General features: G+C 56.4%; 1 protein-coding gene across 12 annotated transcripts in view; it reads right to left on the reverse strand.

Annotated features, from left to right (window-relative positions):
* The window catches only part of RALGDS (ral guanine nucleotide dissociation stimulator), a 167,097-nt gene that overhangs the window by 10,079 nt on the left and 133,150 nt on the right, over positions 1–23,868 (reverse strand). For 10 of the 12 annotated variants that reach the window (XM_075324405.1, XM_075324404.1, XM_075324402.1 and 7 more), the window contains 12 exons: positions 19,941–20,117; positions 9,567–9,760; positions 9,387–9,461; positions 8,777–8,970; positions 8,573–8,694; positions 4,391–4,606; positions 4,208–4,311; positions 4,046–4,130; positions 3,501–3,578; positions 2,818–2,904; positions 2,707–2,739; positions 2,502–2,623 (listed from right to left, as the gene is read on the reverse strand). In XM_075324405.1, coding sequence (XP_075180520.1) covers positions 2,502–2,623; positions 2,707–2,739; positions 2,818–2,904; positions 3,501–3,578; positions 4,046–4,130; positions 4,208–4,311; positions 4,391–4,606; positions 8,573–8,694; positions 8,777–8,970; positions 9,387–9,461; positions 9,567–9,760; positions 19,941–20,117 — 1,487 coding nt within the window. The remainder of the gene's footprint in view (positions 1–2,501; positions 2,624–2,706; positions 2,740–2,817; positions 2,905–3,500; positions 3,579–4,045; positions 4,131–4,207; positions 4,312–4,390; positions 4,607–8,572; positions 8,695–8,776; positions 8,971–9,386; positions 9,462–9,566; positions 9,761–19,940; positions 20,118–23,868) is intronic. The other 2 variants (XM_075324408.1, XM_075324400.1) reach the window with 1 other exon arrangement.

Here is a 23,868-nt window from a genome sequence, read left to right on the forward strand (position 1 = left end):
GTGTGATCTCCAAAGCCCCCTAGTCCAGGTCTCCCAGAGCCTTGCGTCCTTCCTCCAGCCAGACTGCATGTAATGGCTGCCGGCGTCCTGGGAGAGGAGGGGGGGCGGGCCCTGGGCGTTCCTGACTAAGAGCGGGAAGCCTGCTTCCCTCTGTGCCTAGTGAGAGGGCTGGAGCATGTAAATCAGGCTCCAGCCCTCGTCGCTGCCGTGAAACAGCGTCTCTCCCCTACCCTGATTGACAGGGTGGGGGCGGGAACGAATCGGAGCTGCCGGCGTCCTAGGCCACAAAAGCCGGGGACTAGATTTATAAACGCCACCGCCGTAAAAGCGCGGTCGGCGTGTCCCCGGCGAACTAAAAGTCACAGCAGCGCCGCCGGTCCAGCGGGGGTCGGCGCTGCGTTCCCACAACACAGAAAAAAGTCCCCCAGTTAAACTGTAGGAACACTAGCTCTAGCGTTACGGTCCCCGGCGCACTACAACACCCAGCCAGCCCGGAGTGTGTCTGTGCCTGCCGGGGACACAGAGTACCTGTATGATGCAGGGCCTTGTCCCTGATTGTACTCCTGCTCGGCATCCACCAGGTGCTATGGGTCTGTGGATGGAGCCCGGCGTCAGAGCTTTGAGGCCGGCAGGATCCCACTTCCACAGAGCCCTACAAGGGGATGTGGAAGGAAAACAGCATGTGGGGCTCCAGCCCCTGTACCAGCAATAGGTACCTCAACCTTACAACACCATCTACGGGTGAGAAGGGAGCATGCTGGGGGCCCTATATGGGCCCTCTTTTCTTCCATCCGAAATAGTCAGCAGCTACTGCTGACTAAAATCTGTGGAGCTATGCATGGAATGTCTGACCTCCTTCGCACAAAGCTTGAAAACTGGAGTACCCGTGATACCACGGGGGGGTATAGCCAGAAGGGGAGGGGCCTTGCACTTTTTAGTGTAGTGCTTTGTGTGGCCTCCGGAGGGCAGTAGCTATACCCCAATCGTCTGGGTCTCCCAATAGAGCGCTGAAGAAAAGACCAGTCAGTACTGGGGCGCGAGAGGCAAGACCAGTCAGTACTGGGGCGCGAGGCAAGACCAGTCAGTACTGGGGCGCGAGAGACAAAACCAGTCAGTACTGGGGCGCGAGAGACAGAACCAGTCAGTACTGGGGCGCGAGAGACAAGACCAGTCAGTACTGGGGCGCGAGAGACAAGACCAGTCAGTACTGGGGCGCGAGAGACAAGACCAGTCAGTACTGGGGCGCGAGAGGCAAGACCAGTCAGTACTGGGGGCGCGAGAGGCAAGACCAGTCAGTACTGGGGCGCGAGAGGCAAGACCAGTCAGTACTGGGGCGCGAGAGGCAAGACCAGTCAGTACTGGGGCGCGAGAGGCAAGACCAGTCAGTACTGGGGCGCGAGAGACAAGACCAGTCAGTACTGGGGCGCGAGAGACAAGACCAGTCAGTACTGGGGCGCGAGAGGCAAGACCAGTCAGTACTGGGGCGCGAGAGACAAGACCAGTCAGTACTGGGGTGCGAGAGACAAGACCAGTCAGTACTGGGGCGCGAGAGGCAAGACCAGTCAGTACTGGGGCGCGAGGCAAGACCAGTCAGTACTGGGGCGCGAGAGACAAAACCAGTCAGTACTGGGGCGCGAGAGACAGAACCAGTCAGTACTGGGGCGCGAGAGGCAAGACCAGTCAGTACTGGGGCGCGAGAGACAAGACCAGTCAGTACTGGGGTGCGAGAGACAAGACCAGTCAGTACTGGGGCGCGAGAGGCAAGACCAGTCAGTACTGGGGCGCGAGAGGCAAGACCAGTCAGTACTGGGGCGCGAGAGACAGAACCAGTCAGTACTGGGGCGCGAGAGACAAGACCAGTCAGTACTGGGGCGCGAGAGACAAGACCAGTCAGTACTGGGGCGCGAGAGACAAGACCAGTCAGTACTGGGGCGCGAGAGACAAAACCAGTCAGTACTGGGGCGCGAGAGACAAAACCAGTCAGTACTGGGGCGCGAGAGACAAGACCAGTCAGTACTGGGGCGCGAGAGACAAGACCAGTCAGTACTGGGGCGCGAGAGACAAGACCAGTCAGTACTGGGGCGCGAGAGACAAGACCAGTCAGTACTGGGGCGCGAGAGACAAGACCAGTCAGTACTGGGGCGCGAGAGACAAGACCAGTCAGTACTGGGGCGCGAGAGACAAGACCAGTCAGTACTGGGGCGCGAGAGGCAAGACCAGTCAGTACTGGGGCGCGAGAGACAAAACCAGTCAGTACTGGGGCGCGAGAGGCAAGACCAGTCAGTACTGGGGCGCGAGAGACAAGACCAGTCAGTACTGGGGCGCGAGAGACAAGACCAGTCAGTAGTGGGGCGCAAGAGGCAAGACCAGTCAGTAGTGGGGCGCAAGAGGCAAGACCAGTCAGTACTGGGGCGCGAGAGGCAAGACCAGTCAGTACTGGGGCGCGTCCGGTGATCTGGCGTCACCCATTAGTGATCCGCCTCTACCGCCCGTCCGCTCACCTCTCCGCCTCCGTCAGCCGCTCCACGCTGTGAAACCAGTCCGCGAACGCCTCCTCTGGGATGAAGCTGTAGTTGTTACACGCCGACTGCAGCAGCTTGATCTGCGCGATCACCTCAAACTCCTGAGAAAAGCACAAGACGTCACAAAAGGGGCCAAAAGACGCACCAAAGCCGAATCCCAGCAAGAAACGACGTCGGGACGCACCTTCCGCCTCTTCTCAAAGTTTATCAGACCTCCCTGCGGGCAAATAGGAAAAGCGTCATTAAAGGGGAACTCGCAGGCGGCAGCGTCTTCACCAATAAGACTCTCACTGACCTCTAAGTAATCCTTCATGGCCGTGTCCAGCATCACCAGGTCAGTGAGGAACGTGCCCAGGTAAGGAATGGTGCCTTGCATCACGCCCTGTGCAAAAAAAAAATAGCATTACCTAAAGTGAACACCAGAGGGCGCAAAATATAACAAAACGCACTGCTGCAAGTGAACACCAGAGGGCGCAAAATGTAACAAAATGCACTGCTGCAAGTGACCATCAGAGGGCGCAAATGCAAAATATAACAAAGTGCACTGCTGCAAGTGAACACTAGAGGGCGCAAAATGTAACAAAATGCACTGCTGCAAGTGACCACCAGAGGGCACAAATGCAAAATATAACAAAATGCACTGCTGCAAGTGACCACCAGAGGGCGCAAATGCGAAATAAATCTAAATGCACTGCTGCAAGTGAACACCAGAGGGCTCAAAATGCAAAATAACAAATGCCCTGCTGCAAGTGAACACCAGAGGGCGCAAAATGCAAACTGAAACAAAGTGCACTGCTGCAAGTGAACACCAGAGGGTGCAAATACAAAATATAACAAAATACACTGCTACAAGTAAACACCAGAGGGCGCCAATGCGAAATAAATCTAAATGCACTGCTGCAAGTGACCACCAGAGGGCGTACATCCAATCATTATCTAATAATGGCGCCATTGTCTGGACTCTTCGGCGTCGCTCACCATCTCTCTTTGCTGTTGGTGCCTCTTTTGCGCCCTCTTTGGATTAATATCCAGCGTTGCAAATTTGGAAGTTCCCTCCTGCAAAAAAAGTAACATAGTGGAGGGTTATAGAGGTGGGATATAATATTACGAGCCGCGACCTGCGCCGATTATTGTTCGCTTGATGCGCTCTAAACTGAGCGGCCGCCATTGCTTTGTGGTCGGAGCCACTTGGCACTGAATTGGGCATTCTTGTGCCGGGGCCAGGAATATCCGGCATCACCCGTGGGACGGCCCGGGCATTTAAGAGGTGCAGCTGCCTCTAGGAATTCTGGGAATGCAGCGGCAGGAATGTGATTGGCGGATTTCCCGCTGGCTATGACGCGGCTGGAGATAAGGAGGGAATCCCGGAACGGGCGGAGGCCGTGTGCAGGGTTTCCTAGCAGATAAGGGCCGCGTCTGGCACGCACGGATGATATCAGGGGTGCCCCACGCGGGTGACGTGAGCTGCCGCCCGTCCCTTTAACAGAGTGTCTGCTCTTGGTCGCCCGTCCCCCTCCTCTCACCTTAATCAGCAGCTCGCGGCTTAACGAGTGGTTGTTCTCGTCGGAGAAGATTTCGGAAAGTTCCATGAACGTCCTGAAGCTTTCCCTGTAACAGACCCCAGAGTAAACGCTCCGCTGCCGAACTACAACCCCCAGCAGATCCCCGCCTGCCCGAGCCCTCACCGCGACACCTCGTCCCACGTCTTCTTCAGCCGGTGGATGGCGTTGCACTGGAGCGCGGAGAGGATGGCGCGCAGAGACGAGAAGTTCTTCAGGATGCGGCATTCCTACAAGCGCAGAACAGACGGTGATTTATACGTGACCCGCGACACCCGGGACCCAGAACCCCCAGGAGAGGAGCCGTACCCGCGCCACCTCCACCCAGCGCTCCACCACCTTCGCCCTCTGCTGCGGCTTCAGCGAGCGGTCGCTCAGGCACGTGGAGATCACGCAGTTGGTGACGCTATTGAACTGCGAGACGGTGGCGCGAATCGTGGGCGCAAGGTGCTCCTTGCCTTTCTTATCCCGCTGCGACCAGATACAGCCCAGGCAGTGATACGGCACCACCTTCTTAAAGAGGTCCTGCAACAAATACAGGGGAGTCAGCTGAGAACGGCGCAAAATAACATCCAACACCGCCATACAGTGCACCAAACCCCCGCATAGAGGGATACAGGATACACTGCTGGCTTCCTGCAGCCACCACCAGGGGGAGCTCTAATATACTAATTATCATTCACTGTATAAGAGCTCCCCCTAGTGGTGGCTGCAGACAGGATCTTATGTATCTCTGTATACAGGGAGCTCCCCCTAGTGGTGGCTGCAGACAGGATCTTATCATGTATCTCTGTATACAGGGAGCTCCCCCTAGTGGTGGCTGCAGACAGGATCTTATCATGTATCTCTGTATACAGGGAGCTCCCCCTAGTGGTGGCTGCAGACAGGATCTTATCATGTATCTCTGTATACAGGAAGCTCCCCCTAGTGGTGGCTGCAGACAGGATCTTATCATGTATCTCTGTATACAGGGAGCTCCCCCTAGTGGTGTCTGCAGACAGGATCTTATCATGTATCTCTGTATACAGGGAGCTCCCCCTAGTGGTGGCTGCAGACAGGATCTTATGTATCTCTGTATACAGGGAGCTCCCCCTAGTGGTGACTGCAGACAGGATCTTATCATGTATCTCTGTATACAGGGAGCTCCCCCTAGTGGTGACTGCAGACAGGATCTTATCATGTATCTCTGTATACAGGGAGCTCCCCCTAGTGGTGACTGCAGACAGGATCTTATCATGTATCTCTGTATACAGGGAGCTCCCCCTAGTGGTGGCTGCAGACAGGATCTTATCATGTATCTCTGTATACAGGGAGCTCCCCCTAGTGGTGGCTGCAGACAGGATCTTATCATGTATCTCTGTATACAGGGAGCTCCCCCTAGTGGTGACTGCAGACAGGATCTTATCATGTATCTCTGTATACAGGGAGCTCCCCCTAGTGGAGGCTGCAGACAGGATCTTATCATGTAACTCTGTATACAGGGAGCTCCCTCTAGTGGTGGCTGCAGACAGGATCTTATCATGTATCTCTGTATACAGGGAACTCCCCCTAGTGGTGACTGCAGACAGGATCTTATCATGTATCTCTGTATACAGGGAGCTCCTCCTAGTGGTGGCTGCAGACAGAACCTTATCATGTATCTCTGTATACAGGGAGCTCCCCCTAGTGGTGGCTGCAGACAGGATCTTATCATATATCTCTGTATACAGGGAGCTCCCCCTAGTGGTGGCTGCAGACAGGATCTTATCATGTATCTCTCTATACAGGGAGCTCCCCCTAGTGGTGGCTGCAGACAGGATCTTATCATGTATCTCTCTATACAGGGAGCTCCCCCTAGTGGTGGCTGCAGACAGGATCTTATCATGTATCTCTCTATACAGGGAGCTCCCCCTAGTGGTGGCTGCAGACAGGATCTTATGTATCTCTGTATACAGGGAGCTCCCTCTAGTGGTGACTGCAGACAGGATCTCATCATGTATCTCTGTATACAGGGAGCTCCCCCTAGTGGTGGCTGCAGACAGGATCTTATTATGTATCTCTGTATACAGGGAGCTCCCCCTAGTGGTGGCTGCAGACAGGATCTTATCATGTATCTCTGTATACAGGGAGCTCCCCCTAGTGGTGGCTGCAGACAGGATCTTATCATGTATCTCTGTATACAGGGAGCTCCCCCTAGTGGTGGCTGCAGACAGGATCTCATCATGTATCTCTGTATACAGGGAGCTCCCCCTAGTGGTGGCTGCAGACAGGATCTTATTATGTATCTCTGTATACAGGGAGCTCCCCCTAGTGGTGGCTGCAGACAGGATCTTATCATGTATCTCTGTATACAGGGAGCTCCCCCTAGTGGTGACTGCAGACAGGATCTTATCATGTATCTCTGTATACAGGGAGCTCCCCCTAGTGGTGGCTGCAGACAGGATCTTATCATGTATCTCTGTATACAGGGAGCTCCCCCTAGTGGAGGCTGCAGACAGGATCTTATCATGTATCTCTGTATACAGGGAGCTCCCCCTAGTGGTGGCTGCAGACAGGATCTTATCATGTATCTCTGTATACAGGGAGCTCCCCCTAGTGGTGACTGCAGACAGGATCTCATAATGTATCTCTGTATACAGGGAGCTCCCCCTAGTGGTGGCTGCAGACAGGATCTTATTATGTATCTCTGTATACAGGGAGCTCCCCCTAGTGGTGGCTGCAGACAGGATCTTATCATGTATCTCTGTATACAGGGAGCTCCCCCTAGTGGTGGCTGCAGACAGGATCTTATCATGTATCTCTGTATACAGGGAGCTCCCCCTAGTGGTGACTGCAGACAGGATCTTATCATGTATCTCTGTATACAGGGAGCTCCCCCTAGTGGTGGCTGCAGACAGGATCTTATCATGTATCTCTGTATACAGGGAGCTCCCCCTAGTGGAGGCTGCAGACAGGATCTTATCATGTATCTCTGTTTACAGGGAGCTCCCCCTAGTGGAGGCTGCAGACAGGATCTTATCACGTATCTCTGTATACAGGGAGCTCTCCCTAGTGGTGGCTGCAGACAGGATCTTATCATGTATCTCTGTATACAGGGAGCTCCCCCTAGTGGAGGCTGCAGACAGGATCTTATCATGTATCTCTGTATACAGGGAGCTCCCCCTAGTGGTGGCTGCAGACAGGATCTTATTATGTATCTCTGTATACAGGGAGCTCCCCCTAGTGGTGGCTGCAGACAGGATCTTATCATGTATCTCTGTATACAGGGAGCTCCCCCTAGTGGTGGCTGCAGACAGGATCTTATCATGTATCTCTGTATACAGGGAGCTCCCCCTAGTGGTGACTGCAGACAGGATCTTATCATGTATCTCTGTATACAGGGAGCTCCCCCTAGTGGTGGCTGCAGACAGGATCTTATCATGTATCTCTGTATACAGGGAGCTCCCCCTAATGGAGGCTGCAGACAGGATCTTATCATGTATCTCTGTATACAGGGAGCTCCCCCTAGTGGAGGCTGCAGACAGGATCTTATCATGTATCTCTGTATACAGGGAGCTCCCCCTAGTGGTGGCTGCAGACAGGATCTTATCATGTATCTCTGTATACAGGGAGCTCCCCCTAGTGGTGACTGCAGACAGGATCTTATCATGTATCTCTGTATACAGGGAGCTCCTCCTAGTGGTGGCTGCAGACAGAACCTTATCATGTATCTCTGTATACAGGGAGCTCCCCCTAGTGGTGGCTGCAGACAGGATCTTATCATGTATCTCTGTATACAGGGAGCTCCCCCTAATGGAGGCTGCAGACAGGATCTTATCATGTATCTCTGTATACAGGGAGCTCCCCCTAGTGGTGGCTGCAGACAGGATCTTATCATGTATCTCTGTATACAGGGAGCTCCCCCTAGTGGTGGCTGCAGACAGGATCTTATCATGTATCTGTATACAGAGAGCTCCCTCTAGTGGTGGCTGCAGACAGGATCTTATCATGTATCTCTGTATACAGGGAGCTCTCCCTAGTGGTGGCTGCAGACAGGATCTTATCATGTATCTGTATACAGAGAGCTCCCTCTAGTGGTGGCTGCAGACAGGATCTTATCATGTATCTCTGTATACAGGGAGCTCCCCCTAGTGGAGGCTGCAGACAGAATCTTATCATGTATCTCTGTATACAGGGAGCTCCCCCTAGTGGTGACTGCAGACAGGATCTTATCATGTATCTCTGTATACAGGGAGCTCCCCCTAGTGGTGACTGCAGACAGGATCTTATCATGTATCTCTGTATACAGGGAGCTCTCCCTAGTGGAGGCTGCAGACAGGATCTTATCATGTATCTCTGTATACAGGGAGCTCCCCCTAGTGGTGACTGCAGACAGGATCTTATCATGTATCTCTGTATACAGGGAGCTCCCCCTAGTGGAGGCTGCAGACAGGATCTTATCATGTATCTCTGTATACAGGGAGCTCTCCCTAGTGGTGACTGCAGAGGGTGGGCTAGTAAATAGTAACTCACGGCGTCCATGACTGTAAACTGTTCGGCCACCATGTCCTGTGGGAAGGACAGGAAGTCCGGTTTCCCCTCCAGGAGAGCGCTTTCCTCCACGAGGCGGAACGTGCAGCTTGTGTGGTCCACAACTGTAAGACCCATGGTTATGATCAGTATAAGCGGTGGCCGCCATCTTTGCGCTGTCACACGGGCGGTCGCAGTATAACTCACCGTCTTGCTCCAGCTCGCTGATCTGCTGCCGCTGGAACTGTGACAGTAGATTGCGAGCTCTGCGCTCCAGGTCTGAGCCGGGGATATTGTGCCGCACGTAGGCGATCAGCTGCTTCAGGCACACGTAATCCGGCGACTGCCGAAAATCCTCCGAATACTGATCCAGCCAGGCTCCCAGGATGGATGAGATGGTGCTGAGGAGACGAGCATTAGAGTGTCAGCTCTGCGGCCCACACTCTTCGGGGAGGGGGATGGCGGCACTATATATACACATGCAGAGGCTGCAGACGGGATTAGGCGGTAATCCTGTAGGAGACGGGGGAGGGGGGGCTGCTCTGGATCCGCCGCCTCCGTCTACTCTTTGATCTTACAGGACGGGATTTAGTTCTGGAAAGTCCCCGCGTCCCGCAGGGAAAATACCGCAATACAGCGCTGAGGAGCGGAAGCGCCTTATTGTGCTGCACAGATGAGCAACCTCAGAAGGCCCCTACAGGGATATTAAAGGGCCGGTGTTTACACTATGGCAGATAAGCCGTCTCTCCGGCCGCGGACGGTGACTCTGTGATTATGGGGTATGGCCAGATCTCGCTGTTATCAGCCGCTCACTTACTTCTTCAGCTCCAGCCGGTCGTCGATGCTGTTGTGGGAATGCTCGCCGTTCAGCTGCGGGTGGAGACGCCCGAACCTGAAAGAGAAAGGGACGCGTTACCGGATCTGTACCGGCCCCGTGTGGAGCGACCCAGGAGCCTGACCTTCTCTTAAAGGGCCAGTACGCAGATTTCATACTTACTTGTTCAGCAGCAGGTCCAGCACCTGCTTAGTGGTGGCGAACGCCCGGTAGGTGCACAGGAAGATGGTGACGTAGGTGGAGTCGTTACCCTTGAACGCGGAGACCAGGTACTCCACCAGCTTCTCCAGGGTCCCCGCCTTGATGGTCCGCACCTTGCAGGTCTCGTACAGGCTCAGCGCCGTCTCACTGTCCAGCTAAGAAGAAATGGCAGGAAAAAAATAGAGGATGAAAATAAGAGCGAAGAAGGGGTTAAATGAAGCTGCGCAAGATCAATCCCAGGAGCAGGGATCATACAACATTAACCCATAGAGGCCGGGGGCCGTCACTGAGCCCCGATGCTCCGGTGGGGTTATGGCGCCGTCACACATTGCGGTAAATAAACCAGGGATGCCCCCGACCCCCCCGTCCCCGCACTCTCTCCCCCGGGAATAAGGAGTGATGCCCCCGACCCCCTGTGAGGTAAATCCGGAGATATGACGATAAATCATGACATTCAAGTCATGTCAGGAAGCCCTCTCCTGGTGTCACTACCCCCTTCCCTTCACACAACTGGTTTAGCAACAAATCCATGGCCATGTCCTGTGATATGGAAATGAGGTGGCTTAGGGACAATGGACACAGGATGACTCCCTGCCGTCACCCTGTAGTGGGGGCTGCTAGCTAGTTAGCAAGGCTATGGAAATAGCCAGACAGAACGACTCCAGTAAAAAATGGTTCATATCTCGCAAGCCATATTTCCGATAAATATGGCAACCATAAAAATGGTGTCTCCGCATGTGGACGATGCCGGCACCCCCTTTTTATGGGAACAGGACATTGGGAAATGCCCCAGGCGTGATATCAGCCAATGGGGAACTGGCAGACAGGTCATGAGTCCCCTCGTTCTGTAGCTAAATTCATAACTGTCACAATGAGAGCATTGGCGTCTGCCTACGACGCTCCCAGGCAAAGTTATAGCCAAAATCCCCTTTGCTGGATAATTCTGATCCATGCAGGGGGAGTGGCAGTGCTTCCCTGTGAGGTCACTAAGGTAGGAGGGGACCTGGATCTGCCCAGGTTGATAACCCTACTTCGGCCATTTTCCAGCGTTCTTCTGCTCGGGGGCCTGGTTGGGACAGACCTGTGAGAGAGTTCCTGGAAACCTGGTCTACAGCGCCCCCCTGTGGCCAGACGCACAAGGTAACTGATTGAACTGTGTATGCCTGTTTGTAACCCATGCTTTGATTGTAACTGTACTCTGACATAACTGTATATTCTGTAGATTCCCTATTGTATATATTGTAGTTTCTAGTGTGCTTTAGGCGATTAAATTATATAATTAATCTTGGGCTGTTCTGTTATCTCGATCTTGAATCCCACGTCTGTGTGTTCGGCTAATAGTTACCGTGAAGCGGTTGGTGGCAGCGAGTTGTGCCAAGGATTATTGTGGGGAGGCCAGTGAGATTCGGGAAGATATTATATATTCCGCCCGCGGAGGTCGGGGGAATATATACCTTACTCTCACCGGGGACCCTTCAATAATCGGCATAAGTAGTATAGCGGCCTCCTTGCTTATTGTCGGGCAATTCCATAATTGGCCTGACTATAAGAGGGGCGCTAGAGAGCGCGTCACGTGCTCTGTCTGTCGGTCGGGAGGTATAAAGTAGGGGTGACCCCCACTTGTTACCCCCCGATTGTGACGTACTGGTAGCCAGCGCGGGGGATTTCTGAGTGACCCCCCGGTGGTTTGTGACATATTGGTGGCAAGCGGTGGGATCGAGATAATAGTGTGTGTGAGTGTGAGACCCATACTCCCAGACACTAAAGACTGCCTGCAGCAGCTGTGGCTGCTGGGGTCTTCAGACTAGCTCAACACTAGAGTGTCAGAGTGCAGATACTGTAAGGTGTGTGGAGGCATCAGGTGTCAGTTCTGTGTCAGTGACCAAAAGTCTGCAAGAATGGCTGATGGCACCAGGAGCAGAGCTATGCAACTGGCCAATGCTAAGGCAGGAGCCGAAGAGAGGGAGGACGGTGCTGTGGACAGCAATGAGGAGGTTGCCCACGAGTCCTCCAGGAGCTCGACGCCAGAAAACAGCTCTGCAGAGGACATTGCAGAACCGGGCACTGCTGGACAAGATGAGGAGCAGCTCGCCCAAGGGTCCTCAACGAGCCAGACGCCAGCCCTCCGCTCTGCAATGGACAGTGAAGCACCAGGCTCCGCAGCGGGCCGCAGATCACCACGTGCCATTCCACCGAGCCTGGGAGGCTCGGATAGCCTTCTTCAAATGGCTATGGCCCTACGCCAGGCTGGAGACCGGGAGGGCTACAAGGAACTCATGGCCGAGCGTGAGCGGCAAGCAGCGCGTGAAGAGCGCCAGGCAGAGCGTAACTACCAGCTGCAGCTAGCTCAGCTCCGGCCCTCATCAGCCACCCGTGACCTTCCAGACACCAAACTTCCAAAGGTCCGTGTTGAGGACTTCCCAGTGCTGGAGAAGGATGGAGACTTGGACTCTTTCTTGACTGCTTTTGAACGGACTTGCTTGCAGCATCATCTGAACAAGGACCAGTGGGCCAAATACCTGACCCCCCGTTTAAGGGGTAAGGCCCTGGATATCCTTGGGGACTTGCCTGCTGAGGCGGATCAGGGCTACGACACCATCAAGCGGGCCCTGATCCAACAGTACAACCTCACCCCGGAGTCCTACCGCAAGAAGTTCCGGACGCTGCAGAAGGGACCAAAGGACTCCTGGGCTGACCACCGGCGGGCACTTGCCCGAGCTGCCGACCACTGGACCCAAGGCCTGCAGCTTTCCACCGGACCGGAGATCCTGGACTTGTTCATCACGGAGCAACTCTTGTGGAACTGCCCTGAGGATCTCCGCCAGTTCATCCGAGACCAGAAGCCAAAGGGATCCACGGCTACAGCTGCCCTGGCAGATGACTACACCAACAATCGGGCTCCTGAAGCCAGGAGAGCAGCCACCAGCAGCACCTGGAGAGGGGGTAAGATGAACTCTGCGACTGCCCCACCTGCCCCTAGACTGCAGGGGGTGTCCCCCTCAACTCCCCTCTCCAGGCCCGTGGCAGAGCCAAGACGGTGCCACCAGTGCAACCTACCTGGACACTTCAAGGCCATGTGCCCTCAGCGTCCCAAGGCCCCGGCTCCGTCCCCGTCCCAAGGGCCGCCCAAGGTGTATTGTGTGGGTGGGGGTGGTGGTAGGTCCCTGGACAGCTTCCAACCTGTCACCGTCGGCCAGTCTGTGACCATAGGACTGCGAGACAGCGCCTCGGAGGTGACTCTGGTGCGGCCTGAGATGGTGTCCCCCCAAGACTTGATCCCTGGAAAAACCCTCGCTGTCTCCGGGATTGGAGGCATTGACCCGGCGCTGCCTGTTGCTGACATTTATGTGGACTGGGGCGCAGGGCGAGGGGTGAGGGAGGTGGGGGTAACTGATCGGATCCCTGCAAACGTGCTACTTGGGACAGATTTGGGGCAAATAACCTCCCAGTTTGGCCCCGCCCCAAAGGCTGAACCTTCAGCCAGTGCTGACATGACTCCTGACAATGTTAATGTGTTATCTATGAATGATGTAAGGGAGGAGGGAGTGAACTCTGATATTTCTGCTTGCACAGACACCATAGACACACACACAGCTGCAGCTGTGACAGGGGAGGGGGTCAGAGAAAGGTGTGACAATGCCTCTACAAGTAACCAGCCTGTGAGCTGGGATCTGTTGCCCTCTGCAGGGATAAGCAGAGAGCAGGGTGCTGCAGGGGGAGGACCAGTGTGTGGGGTGGGGGCTACCACAGCAAATGTGGGGTCCCCAGAGATTTCACAGCGGGGTTCTGTTGCTGCAGGGGGGGAACAGGCAGGTGAGATTGGGGCCGGTCCAGGAGCGGAAGTGCTCCCAGGTAAGATCTCGGTGCATGGTTCCCCCACAACCGGGGTGTCAGGAAGCCAGGTAGGTCTGCCTGAACCGGCGACTTGGTCAGGAACGGAGGAGGAGCAGGCACGACCCACGGTCGCAGCGGCTGTGGCCGCTGTCACCCGCAGTGGGAGTGCTGGAAGCCAAGGGGCCTCCCGGAGGTCCGATAGCTCTTCCCCTTCTGACCAAGTGGCAGCCGAGTCAGGTGGAGGCCAGGACACAGGTCCCGGGGTACTGACCGAAGATGTGACAGTCTCGTCGATTCTGGCCACATCTGGTCAGGGGTTTCAGGCAGCGTTAGAAGCTGACGACAGCCTGAAAGCTCTAAAGGAGCAGGCGGCACAGCCTCCCTCGGACTCGGACCCGGAGCGAGTGGTCTGGGACCAAGGACGGCTGTACCGGGCCACGGTCCAGCAGGGTTCACCGGAGGCGTGGCCCAGGGACCGACAGTTGGTGGTACCCTATCCGTTCCGGACGGAGTTGTTGCGGATCGCACATGAGATTCCGATGGCCGGACACCTAGGGATCGCTAAGACCAAGGCCAGGTTAAACCAGCATTTCTACTGGCCAAAAATGGGGGCCGATGTGGCTGCCTACTGCCGTTTGTGTGAAACCTGTCAGAGAGTGGGGAAGGCGGGGCCACGCCCCAAAGCCCCACTGGTATCTCTGCCAATCATCGATGAGCCTTTCAGGAGGGTGGCTGTGGATCTGGTCGGCCCGCTGGCCATCCCCAGCAGCTCCGGGAAACGCTTCATACTGACGGTAGTGGACTATGCCACCCGGTACCCAGAAGCAGTGGCCTTGTCGTCCATTCGGGCTGACAAGGTGGCCACCGCATTGCTGGAGATTTTCTCCCGAGTGGGTTTTCCCCAGGAAATGCTCACCGACCGGGGGACCCAATTCATGTCCCAGCTGATGGAGACCCTCTGTAAGCAGGTCCAGGTGCGACATCTGGTGGCCAGCCCGTACCATCCACAGACTAATGGCCTGTGCGAGCGGTTCAATGGCACCTTAAAGCAGATGCTTAAGATGTTGGTCGACTCCCATGGGCGTGACTGGGAGCGGTATCTCCCACACCTGTTATTTGCTTACCGGGAGGTTCCACAGGCCTCAACAGGATTCTCACCGTTTGAGCTCCTGTACGGGCGACGTGTGCGGGGCCCCCTGGCTCTGGTGAAAGAGGCTTGGGAAGGGGATTTGGCCACCCCTGGAGTGTCGGTTATCGAGTATGTCATGCGCTTCCGGGACAAAATGCAGGCCTTGACGCAACTGGTACACGACAATATGGCTCAAGCCCAGGCTGATCAGAAGCGTTGGTACGACCAGAACGCTTGTGAGAGGACCTACCAAGTGGGTCAAGAGGTGTGGGTACTGGTCCCCGTACCACAGGACAAGCTTCAGGCAGCCTGGGAAGGCCCATACCTCGTGTACCAGCAGCTCAACCCCGTGACGTACCTGGTCACCCTGGACCCTGCCCGTGGAAGGCGGAAGCCCTTCCATGTGAACATGATGAAGGCACATCATGAGCGGGAGGCATGTGCGCTCCCCGTGTGCAACCTGCCCGAGGAGGGAGAAGCGGAAACCCTCTTGGATATGCTAGCCCAGGTTAGGGCAGGCGGATCCATTGAGGATGTGGAGGTTGGCCACCAGCTCTTGGAGGACCAACGGTCCCAGCTGTGGGCCACCCTACACCCCTTCCGGGGGTTGTTTACCAACCAGCCCGGAAGGACTGACTTGGCTGTCCATCACGTGGACACTGGGGATCATCCCCCGATCCGGCGTTCAGCATATCGGGTCTCCCTGGAGGTGCAGCAACACATGCGCCAGGAGATTGACGAGATGCTGAACCTGGGGGTGATCCAGGCATCCAACAGCGCTTGGGCCTCGCCTGTAGTCCTCGTCCCTAAGAAGGACCGAACCACTCGGTTCTGCGTGGACTACAGGGGGCTCAATGCGGTCACGGTCGCCGATGCGTACCCAATGCCACGCATCGATGACCTGCTCGATCAGTTGGCCGGGGCTCAGTACCTGACCATCCTGGATCTGAGCCGGGGATATTGGCAGATCCCCCTGACTCGCAAGGCCAGGGAACGCTCTGCCTTTATTACCCCATTTGGACTGTACGAGTCCACGGTGATGCCATTCGGGATGAGGAATGCCCCTGCCACTTTCCAGCGGATGGTCAACACCCTGCTCAAGGGACTTGAAGGGTACGCGGCCGCGTACCTGGATGACATTGCCGTCTTCAGTCCCACCTGGGAGGACCACCTAGAGCATCTAGCACAGGTGCTCAGGCGGATCCACCGGGCAGGTTTGACCATCAAGCCGGGAAAGTGTCAGCTGGCCATGAGCGAGGTCCAGTACCTCGGTCACCGGGTAGGTGGGAGAACCCTGAAGCCCGAGCCTGAGAAGGTGGAAGCCATCGCATCCTGGCCCACCCCCAGGACCAAGAAGCAGGTGATGTCCTTCTTGGGGACCGCTGGGTACTATAGGAGGTTTGTTCCATGCTATAGTAGCCTGGCAAAGCCCTTGACGGACCTCACCAAGAAGAAGCTGCCCTCTGCAGTCGATTGGACAATGGACTGCGAGACAGCCTTCCGGGCCCTAAAGGACGCCCTGTCCAGCCCGCCCGTGCTACAGGCAGCCGACTTCACGCGGCCGTTTGTAGTACAGACCGACGCCAGTGACTTCGGCCTCGGTGCGGTGCTCAGCCAGGTGGACTCTGCGAGCCAAGAGCACCCAGTCTTGTACCTGAGCAGGAAGCTGTTACCAAGGGAAGTTGCCTATTCCACGATGGAGAAGGAGTGCCTGGCCATAGTGTGGGCCCTGCAGCGTCTGCAACCCTATCTATACGGGCGCCACTTCATCGTGGAGACGGACCACAATCCCCTCAGCTGGTTGCACACCGTCTCTGGGACGAATGGGCGATTGTTGCGATGGAGCCTTGCGCTCCAGCAATACAACTTCACCATTCGCCACAAAAGGGGCCGTGACCACGGTAACGCAGACGGGCTGTCCCGACAAGGAGAGGTCGCGGACGGGCGCACGGGGGAACACCGGAGTGTGCTGCCCCCTAGCGCCCTCAAAAGGGGGGAGGTGTGAGGTAAATCCGGAGATATGACGATAAATCATGACATTCAAGTCATGTCAGGAAGCCCTCTCCTGGTGTCACTACCCCCTTCCCTTCACACAACTGGTTTAGCAACAAATCCATGGCCATGTCCTGTGATATGGAAATGAGGTGGCTTAGGGACAATGGACACAGGATGACTCCCTGCCGTCACCCTGTAGTGGGGGCTGCTAGCTAGTTAGCAAGGCTATGGAAATAGCCAGACAGAACGACTCCAGTAAAAAATGGTTCATATCTCGCAAGCCATATTTCCGATAAATATGGCAACCATAAAAATGGTGTCTCCACATGTGGACGATGCCGGCACCCCCTTTTTATGGGAACAGGACATTGGGAAATGCCCCAGGCGTGATATCAGCCAATGGGGAACTGGCAGACAGGTCATGAGTCCCCTCGTTCTGTAGCTAAATTCATAACTGTCACAATGAGAGCATTGGCGTCTGCCTACGACGCTCCCAGGCAAAGTTATAGCCAAAATCCCCTTTGCTGGATAATTCTGATCCATGCAGGGGGAGTGGCAGTGCTTCCCTGTGAGGTCACTAAGGTAGGAGGGGACCTGGATCTGCCCAGGTTGATAACCCTACTTCGGCCATTTTCCAGCGTTCTTCTGCTCGGGGGCCTGGTTGGGACAGACCTGTGAGAGAGTTCCTGGAAACCTGGTCTCCAGCGCCCCCCTGTGGCCAGACGCACAAGGTAACTGATTGAACTGTGTATGCCTGTTTGTAACCCATGCTTTGATTGTAACTGTACTCTGACATAACTGTATATTCTGTAGATTCCCTATTGTATATATTGTAGTTTCTAGTGTGCTTTAGGCGATTAAATTATATAATTAATCTTGGGCTGTTCTGTTATCTCGATCTTGAATCCCACGTCTGTGTGTTCGGCTAATAGTTACCGTGAAGCGGTTGGTGGCAGCGAGTTGTGCCAAGGATTATTGTGGGGAGGCCAGTGAGATTCGGGAAGATATTATATATTCCGCCCGCGGAGGTCGGGGGAATATATACCTTACTCTCACCGGGGACCCTTCAATAATCGGCATAAGTAGTATAGCGGCCTCCTTGCTTATTGTCGGGCAATTCCATAATTGGCCTGACTATAAGAGGGGCGCTAGAGAGCGCGTCACGTGCTCTGTCTGTCGGTCGGGAGGTATAAAGTAGGGGTGACCCCCACTTGTTACCCCCCGATTGTGACGTACTGGTAGCCAGCGCGGGGGATTTCTGAGTGACCCCCCGGTGGTTTGTGACACCCCCCGTCCCTGCACTCTCTCCCCGGGAATAAGGAGTGATGCCCCCGACCCCCCCGTCCCTGCACTCTCTCACCCGGGAATAAGGAGTGATGCCCCCGACCCCCCGTCCCTGCACTCTCTCCCCCGGGAATAAGGAGTGATGCCCCCGACCCCCCGTCCCTGCACTCTCTCACCCGGGAATAAGGAGTGATGCCCCCAATCGCCCGTCCCTGCACTCTCTCCCCGGGAATAAGGAGTGATGCCCCCGACCCCCCCCGTCCCTGCACTCTGTCCCCGGGAATAAGGAGTGATGCCCCCGACCCCCCCGTCCCTGCACTCTCCCCGGGAATAAGGAGTGATGCCCCCGACCCCCCCGTCCCTGCACTCTCTCACCCGGGAATAAGGAGTGATGCCCCCGACCCCCCGTCCCTGCACTCTCTCCCCGGGAATAAGGAGTGATGCCCCCGGCCCCCCCGTCCCTGCACTCTCTCACCCGGGAATAAGGAGTGATGCCCCCGACCCCCCGTCCCTGCACTCTCTCCCCGGGAATAAGGAGTGATGCCCCCGACCCCCCGTCCCTGCACTCTCTCACCCGGGAATAAGGAGTGATGCCCCCAACCGCCCGTCCCTGCACTCTCTCCCCCGGGGTGAGGAGGTGGGATGCCCCCGACCCCCCCTTCCCTGCACTCTCCCCGGGAATAAGGAGTGATGCCCCCGACCCCCCCGTCCCTGCACTCTCTCCCCGGGAATAAGGAGTGATGCCCCCGACCCTCCCGTCCCCGCACTCTCTCCCCCGGGAATAAGGAGTGATGCCCCCGACCCTCCCGTCCCCGCACTCTCTCCCCCGGGAATAAGGAGTAATGCCCCCGACCCTCCCGTCCCTGCACTCTCTCCCCCGGGAATAAGGAGTGATGCCCCCGACCCTCCCGTCCCCGCACTCTCTCCCCCGGGAATAAGGAGTGATGCCCCCGACCCTCCCGTCCCCGCACTCTCTCCCCCGGGAATAAGGAGTGATGCCCCCGACCCTCCCGTCCCTGCACTCTCTCCCCCGGGGTGAGGAGGAGGGATGCCCCCGGCCCCCCCGTCCCTGCACTCTCTCCCCCGGGGTGAGGAGGAGGGATGCCCCCAACCCCCCCGTCCCTGCACTCTCTCCCCCGGGGGTGATGAGGAGGGATGCCCCCGACCCCCCCGGGGGTGATGAGGAGGGATGCCCCCGACCCCCCCGTCCCTGCACTCTCTCCCCGGGGGTGATGAGGAGGGATGCCCCCGACCCCCCCGTCCCTGCACTCTCTCCCCCGGGGGTGATGAGGAGGGATGCCCCCGACCCCCCCGTCCCTGCACTCTCTCCCTGGGGGTGATGAGGAGGGATGCCCCCGACCCCCCGTCCCTGCACTCTCTCCCCGGAGGTGATGAGGAGGGATGCCCCCGACCCCCCCGTCCCTGCACTCTCTCCCCGGGGTGAGGAGGAGGGATGCCCCCGACCCCCCGTCCCTGCACTCTCTCCCCCGGGGTGAGGAGGAGGGATGCCCCCGACCCCCCCGTCCCTGCACTCTCTCCCTGGGGGTGAGGAGGTGGGATGCCCCCGACCCCCCCGTCCCTGCACTCTCTCCCCGGGGTGAGGAGGAGGGATGCCCCCGACCCCCCGTCCCTGCACTCTCTCCCCCGGGGTGAGGAGGAGGGATGCCCCCGTACCCCCCGTCCCCACAATCTCTCCCCCGGGGGTGAGGAGGAGGGATGCCCCCGACCCCCCCGTCCCTGCACTCTCTCCCCGGGGGGCCACCGCGGTCTCGGTGCTCGGCTGGCTGCGTGTTCCCGGATGATTTTGGCTGACCTCGGCTTGGCTCGCCTTCGTCCCCGCCGCACCCCGTCCTTGGCAGGAAGGCGGCCGGTCTGGGAGAAACACAAGTGGTTTAACTCCATCAGTCCCGGAGAAGAGGCGGCCATATTACTGGTGGGGAAATGTTGGCCATATTGGTGGTCTTGAAGCCCCTTGAATGAGGTGATTGGGTCCGGAGTTTGCGGGTCGTATGTATGGATCCCGCCCGGCCCTGACTACACGTAGCGCAGACACACAGCCCCCTCCCCCGGATACATCCCGCTATCTTCCTCACCGTGGTGTCCCGGGGTCCAGCAAGCCCGCCTTCAGCAGTGCCCATGGGGGAGGGTACCCTGCTTACCCCCAGCCATCGCTGCCCCTTGGTGGCCGCGTGGTGGAGCTGCACCTTCCGCAGGGAGATGCTGTAGATAACGCCATCGTCCAGCTCTTCTCCGATCTCCTGCGCGGAGCTCTGCGAGGACGAGACGGGGAGAGAAGGGTTAATCAGACGTCATTCCACCATTACACATCAGCCTATACAGTCAGGCACTACAACTCCCAGCATGCCCCGCACCATCCTCCTAGCTCTGCGCCCCCTCCAGCGGTCGGGGCATGCTGGGAACAGTAGTTTTGCAGCGGTGTGCGGGGATCAGCCTGGGTCTAAGCAGGGGCCGGACACACCCAGCACCACAGCGGGGACCGGACACACCCAGCACCACAGCGGGGACCGGACACACCCAGCACCACAGCGGGGACCGGACACACACACACCCAGCGCCACAGTGGGGGCCGGACACACACACCCAGCACCACAGCGGGGACCGGACACACCCAGCACCACAGCGGGGACCGGACACACCCAGCACCACAGCGGGGACCGGACACACACACACCAAGCGCCACAGTGGGGGCCGGACACACACACCCAGCGCCACAGCGGGGGCCGGACACACACCCAGCGCCACAGCGGGGACCGGACACACACACAATCAGCGCTTCAGCGGGGGCCGGACACACACACCCAGCGCTTCAGCGGGGGCCGGACACACACACCCAGCGCCACAGCGGGGGCCACACACACACACACACACACAAACACACACACCCAGCACCACAGCGGGGGCCGGACACACACACACCCAGCACCAGCACCACAGCGGGGGCCGGACACACACACACACCCAGCACCACAGCGGGGGCTGGACACACACACACACACACCCAGCACCACAGCGGGGGCCGGACACACACACACACACCCAGCACCACAGCGGGGGCCGGTCACACACACACACACACCCAGCACCACAGCGGGGGCCGGACACACACACACACCCAGCACCACAGCGGGGGCCGGACACACACACACACACACACACCCAGCGCCACAGCGGGGGCCGGACACACACACACACACACCCAGCGCCACAGCGGGGGCCGGACACACACACACCCAGCACCACAGCGGGGGCCGGACACACACACCCAGCGCTTCAGCGGGGGCCGGACACACACACCCAGCGCCACAGCGGGGGCCGGACACACACACACCCAGCGCCACAGCGGGGGCCGGACACACACACCCAGCGCCACAGCAGGGGCCGGACACACACACACCCAAGCACCACAGCGGGGGCCGGACACACACACACACCCAGCACCACAGCGGGGGCCGGTCACACACCCCCAGCGCCACAGCGGGGGCCGGACACACACACACTCAGCACCACAGCGGGGGCCGGTCACACACCCCCAGCGCCACAGCGGGGGCCGGACACACACACCCAGCACCACAGCGGGGGCCGGACACACACACCCCCAGCAGCACAGCGGGGGCCGGTCACACACCCAGCTCTGCTAAGTTACACAGTCACTACTAGGATAACACTTCCTGTCATTATCTGAGGACAAATATGATCACCAAGCAATGAGTGGCGGCGTCATCCCCCTGGCAGCCAATCACATCCCTCCTCACATCTTCCAACCACTGTGGAATCAGGAGAGCTGAAATCTGATTGGTTATCTCACAAGGACCCAGAGCGGGATTTTACTTTAACCCTTTCATTGGTGCTGACTGTTCCTTTAAGAGTTAAAGAGACACCACCCCTAAAACTTCCACTGATGAGGGGCAAAGAAAGTTCCCACTCAGGACTAGATACACGGCTCAGCAGACAGTATCATACAGGAGAGGATTAGATACACAGCTCAGCAGACAGTATCCCACAGGAGGATTAGATACACGGCTCAGCAGACAGTTTCACACAGGAAAGGATTAGATACACAGCTCAGCAGACAGTATCCCACAGGAGGATTAGATACACGGCTTAGCAGACAGTTTCACACAGGAAAGGATTAGATACACAGCTATTAGATACACATTACAGATACACGGATAGATAGTACAGCTATTAGATACACATATTAGATACACAGCCAGACAGTATCACACAGAATGGGATTAGATACACAGCTCAGCAGACAGTATCACACAGGATAGGATTAGATACACGGCTCAGCAGACAGTATCACACAGGATAGGATTAGATACACAGCTCAGCAGACAGTATCACACAGGATAGGATTAGATACACAGCTCAGCAGACAGTATCACACAGGAGAGGATTAGATACACGGCTCAGCAGACCGTATCACACAGGAGAGGATTAGATACACTGCTCAGCAGACAGTATCACACAGGAGAGGATTAGATACACGGCTCAGCAGACAGTATCACACAGGAGAGGATTAGATACACGGCTCAGCAGACAGTATCACACAGAAGAGGATTAGATACATGGCTCAGAAGACCGTATCACACAGGAGAGGATTAGATACACAGCTCAGCAGACAGTATTACACAGGAGAGGATTAGATACACGGCTCAGCAGACAGTATCATACAGGAGAGGATTAGATACACGGCTCAGCAGACAGTATCACACAGGAGAGGATTAGATACACGGATCAGCAGACAGTATTACACAGGAGAGTATTAGATACACGGCTCAGCAGACAGTATTACACAGGAGAGTATTAGATACACAGCTCAGCAGACAGTATCACACAGGAGAGGATTAGATACACAGCTCAGCAGACAGTATCACACAGGATAGGATTAGATACAGCTCAGCAGACAGTATCACACAGGATAGGATTAGATACACAGCTTAGCAGACAGTATCACACAGGAGAGGATAAGATACACAGCTCAGCAGACAGTATCACACAGGATAGGATTAGATACACAGCTTAGCAGACAGTATCACACAGGAGAGGATTAGATACACGGCTCAGCAGACAGTATCACACAGGAGAGGATTAGATACATGGCTCAGCAGACAGTATCACACAGGATAGGATTAGATACACAGCTCAGCAGACAGTATCACACAGGATAGGATTAGATACACAGCTCAGCAGACAGTATCACACAGGAGAGGATTAGATACACGGCTCAGCAGACCGTATCACACAGGAGAGGATTAGATACACTGCTCAGCAGACAGTATCACACAGGAGAGGATTAGATACACGGCTCAGCAGACAGTATCACACAGGAGAGGATTAGATACACGGCTCAGCAGACAGTATCACACAGAAGAGGATTAGATACATGGCTCAGAAGACCGTATCACACAGGAGAGGATTAGATACACAGCTCAGCAGACAGTATTACACAGGAGAGGATTAGATACACGGCTCAGCAGACAGTATCATACAGGAGAGGATTAGATACACGGCTCAGCAGACAGTATCACACAGGAGAGGATTAGATACACGGATCAGCAGACAGTATTACACAGGAGAGTATTAGATACACGGCTCAGCAGACAGTATTACACAGGAGAGTATTAGATACACAGCTCAGCAGACAGTATCACACAGGAGAGGATTAGATACACAGCTCAGCAGACAGTATCACACAGGATAGGATTAGATACAGCTCAGCAGACAGTATCACACAGGATAGGATTAGATACACAGCTTAGCAGACAGTATCACACAGGAGAGGATAAGATACACAGCTCAGCAGACAGTATCACACAGGATAGGATTAGATACACAGCTTAGCAGACAGTATCACACAGGAGAGGATTAGATACACGGCTCAGCAGACAGTATCACACAGGAGAGGATTAGATACACTGCTCAGCAGACAGTATCACACAGGAGAGGATTAGATACACGGCTCAGCAGACAGTATCACACAGGAGAGGATTAGAT

This window comes from Anomaloglossus baeobatrachus, chromosome 9 (genome assembly GCF_048569485.1).
Source record: "Anomaloglossus baeobatrachus isolate aAnoBae1 chromosome 9, aAnoBae1.hap1, whole genome shotgun sequence".
NCBI lineage: Eukaryota > Metazoa > Chordata > Amphibia > Anura > Aromobatidae > Anomaloglossus > Anomaloglossus baeobatrachus.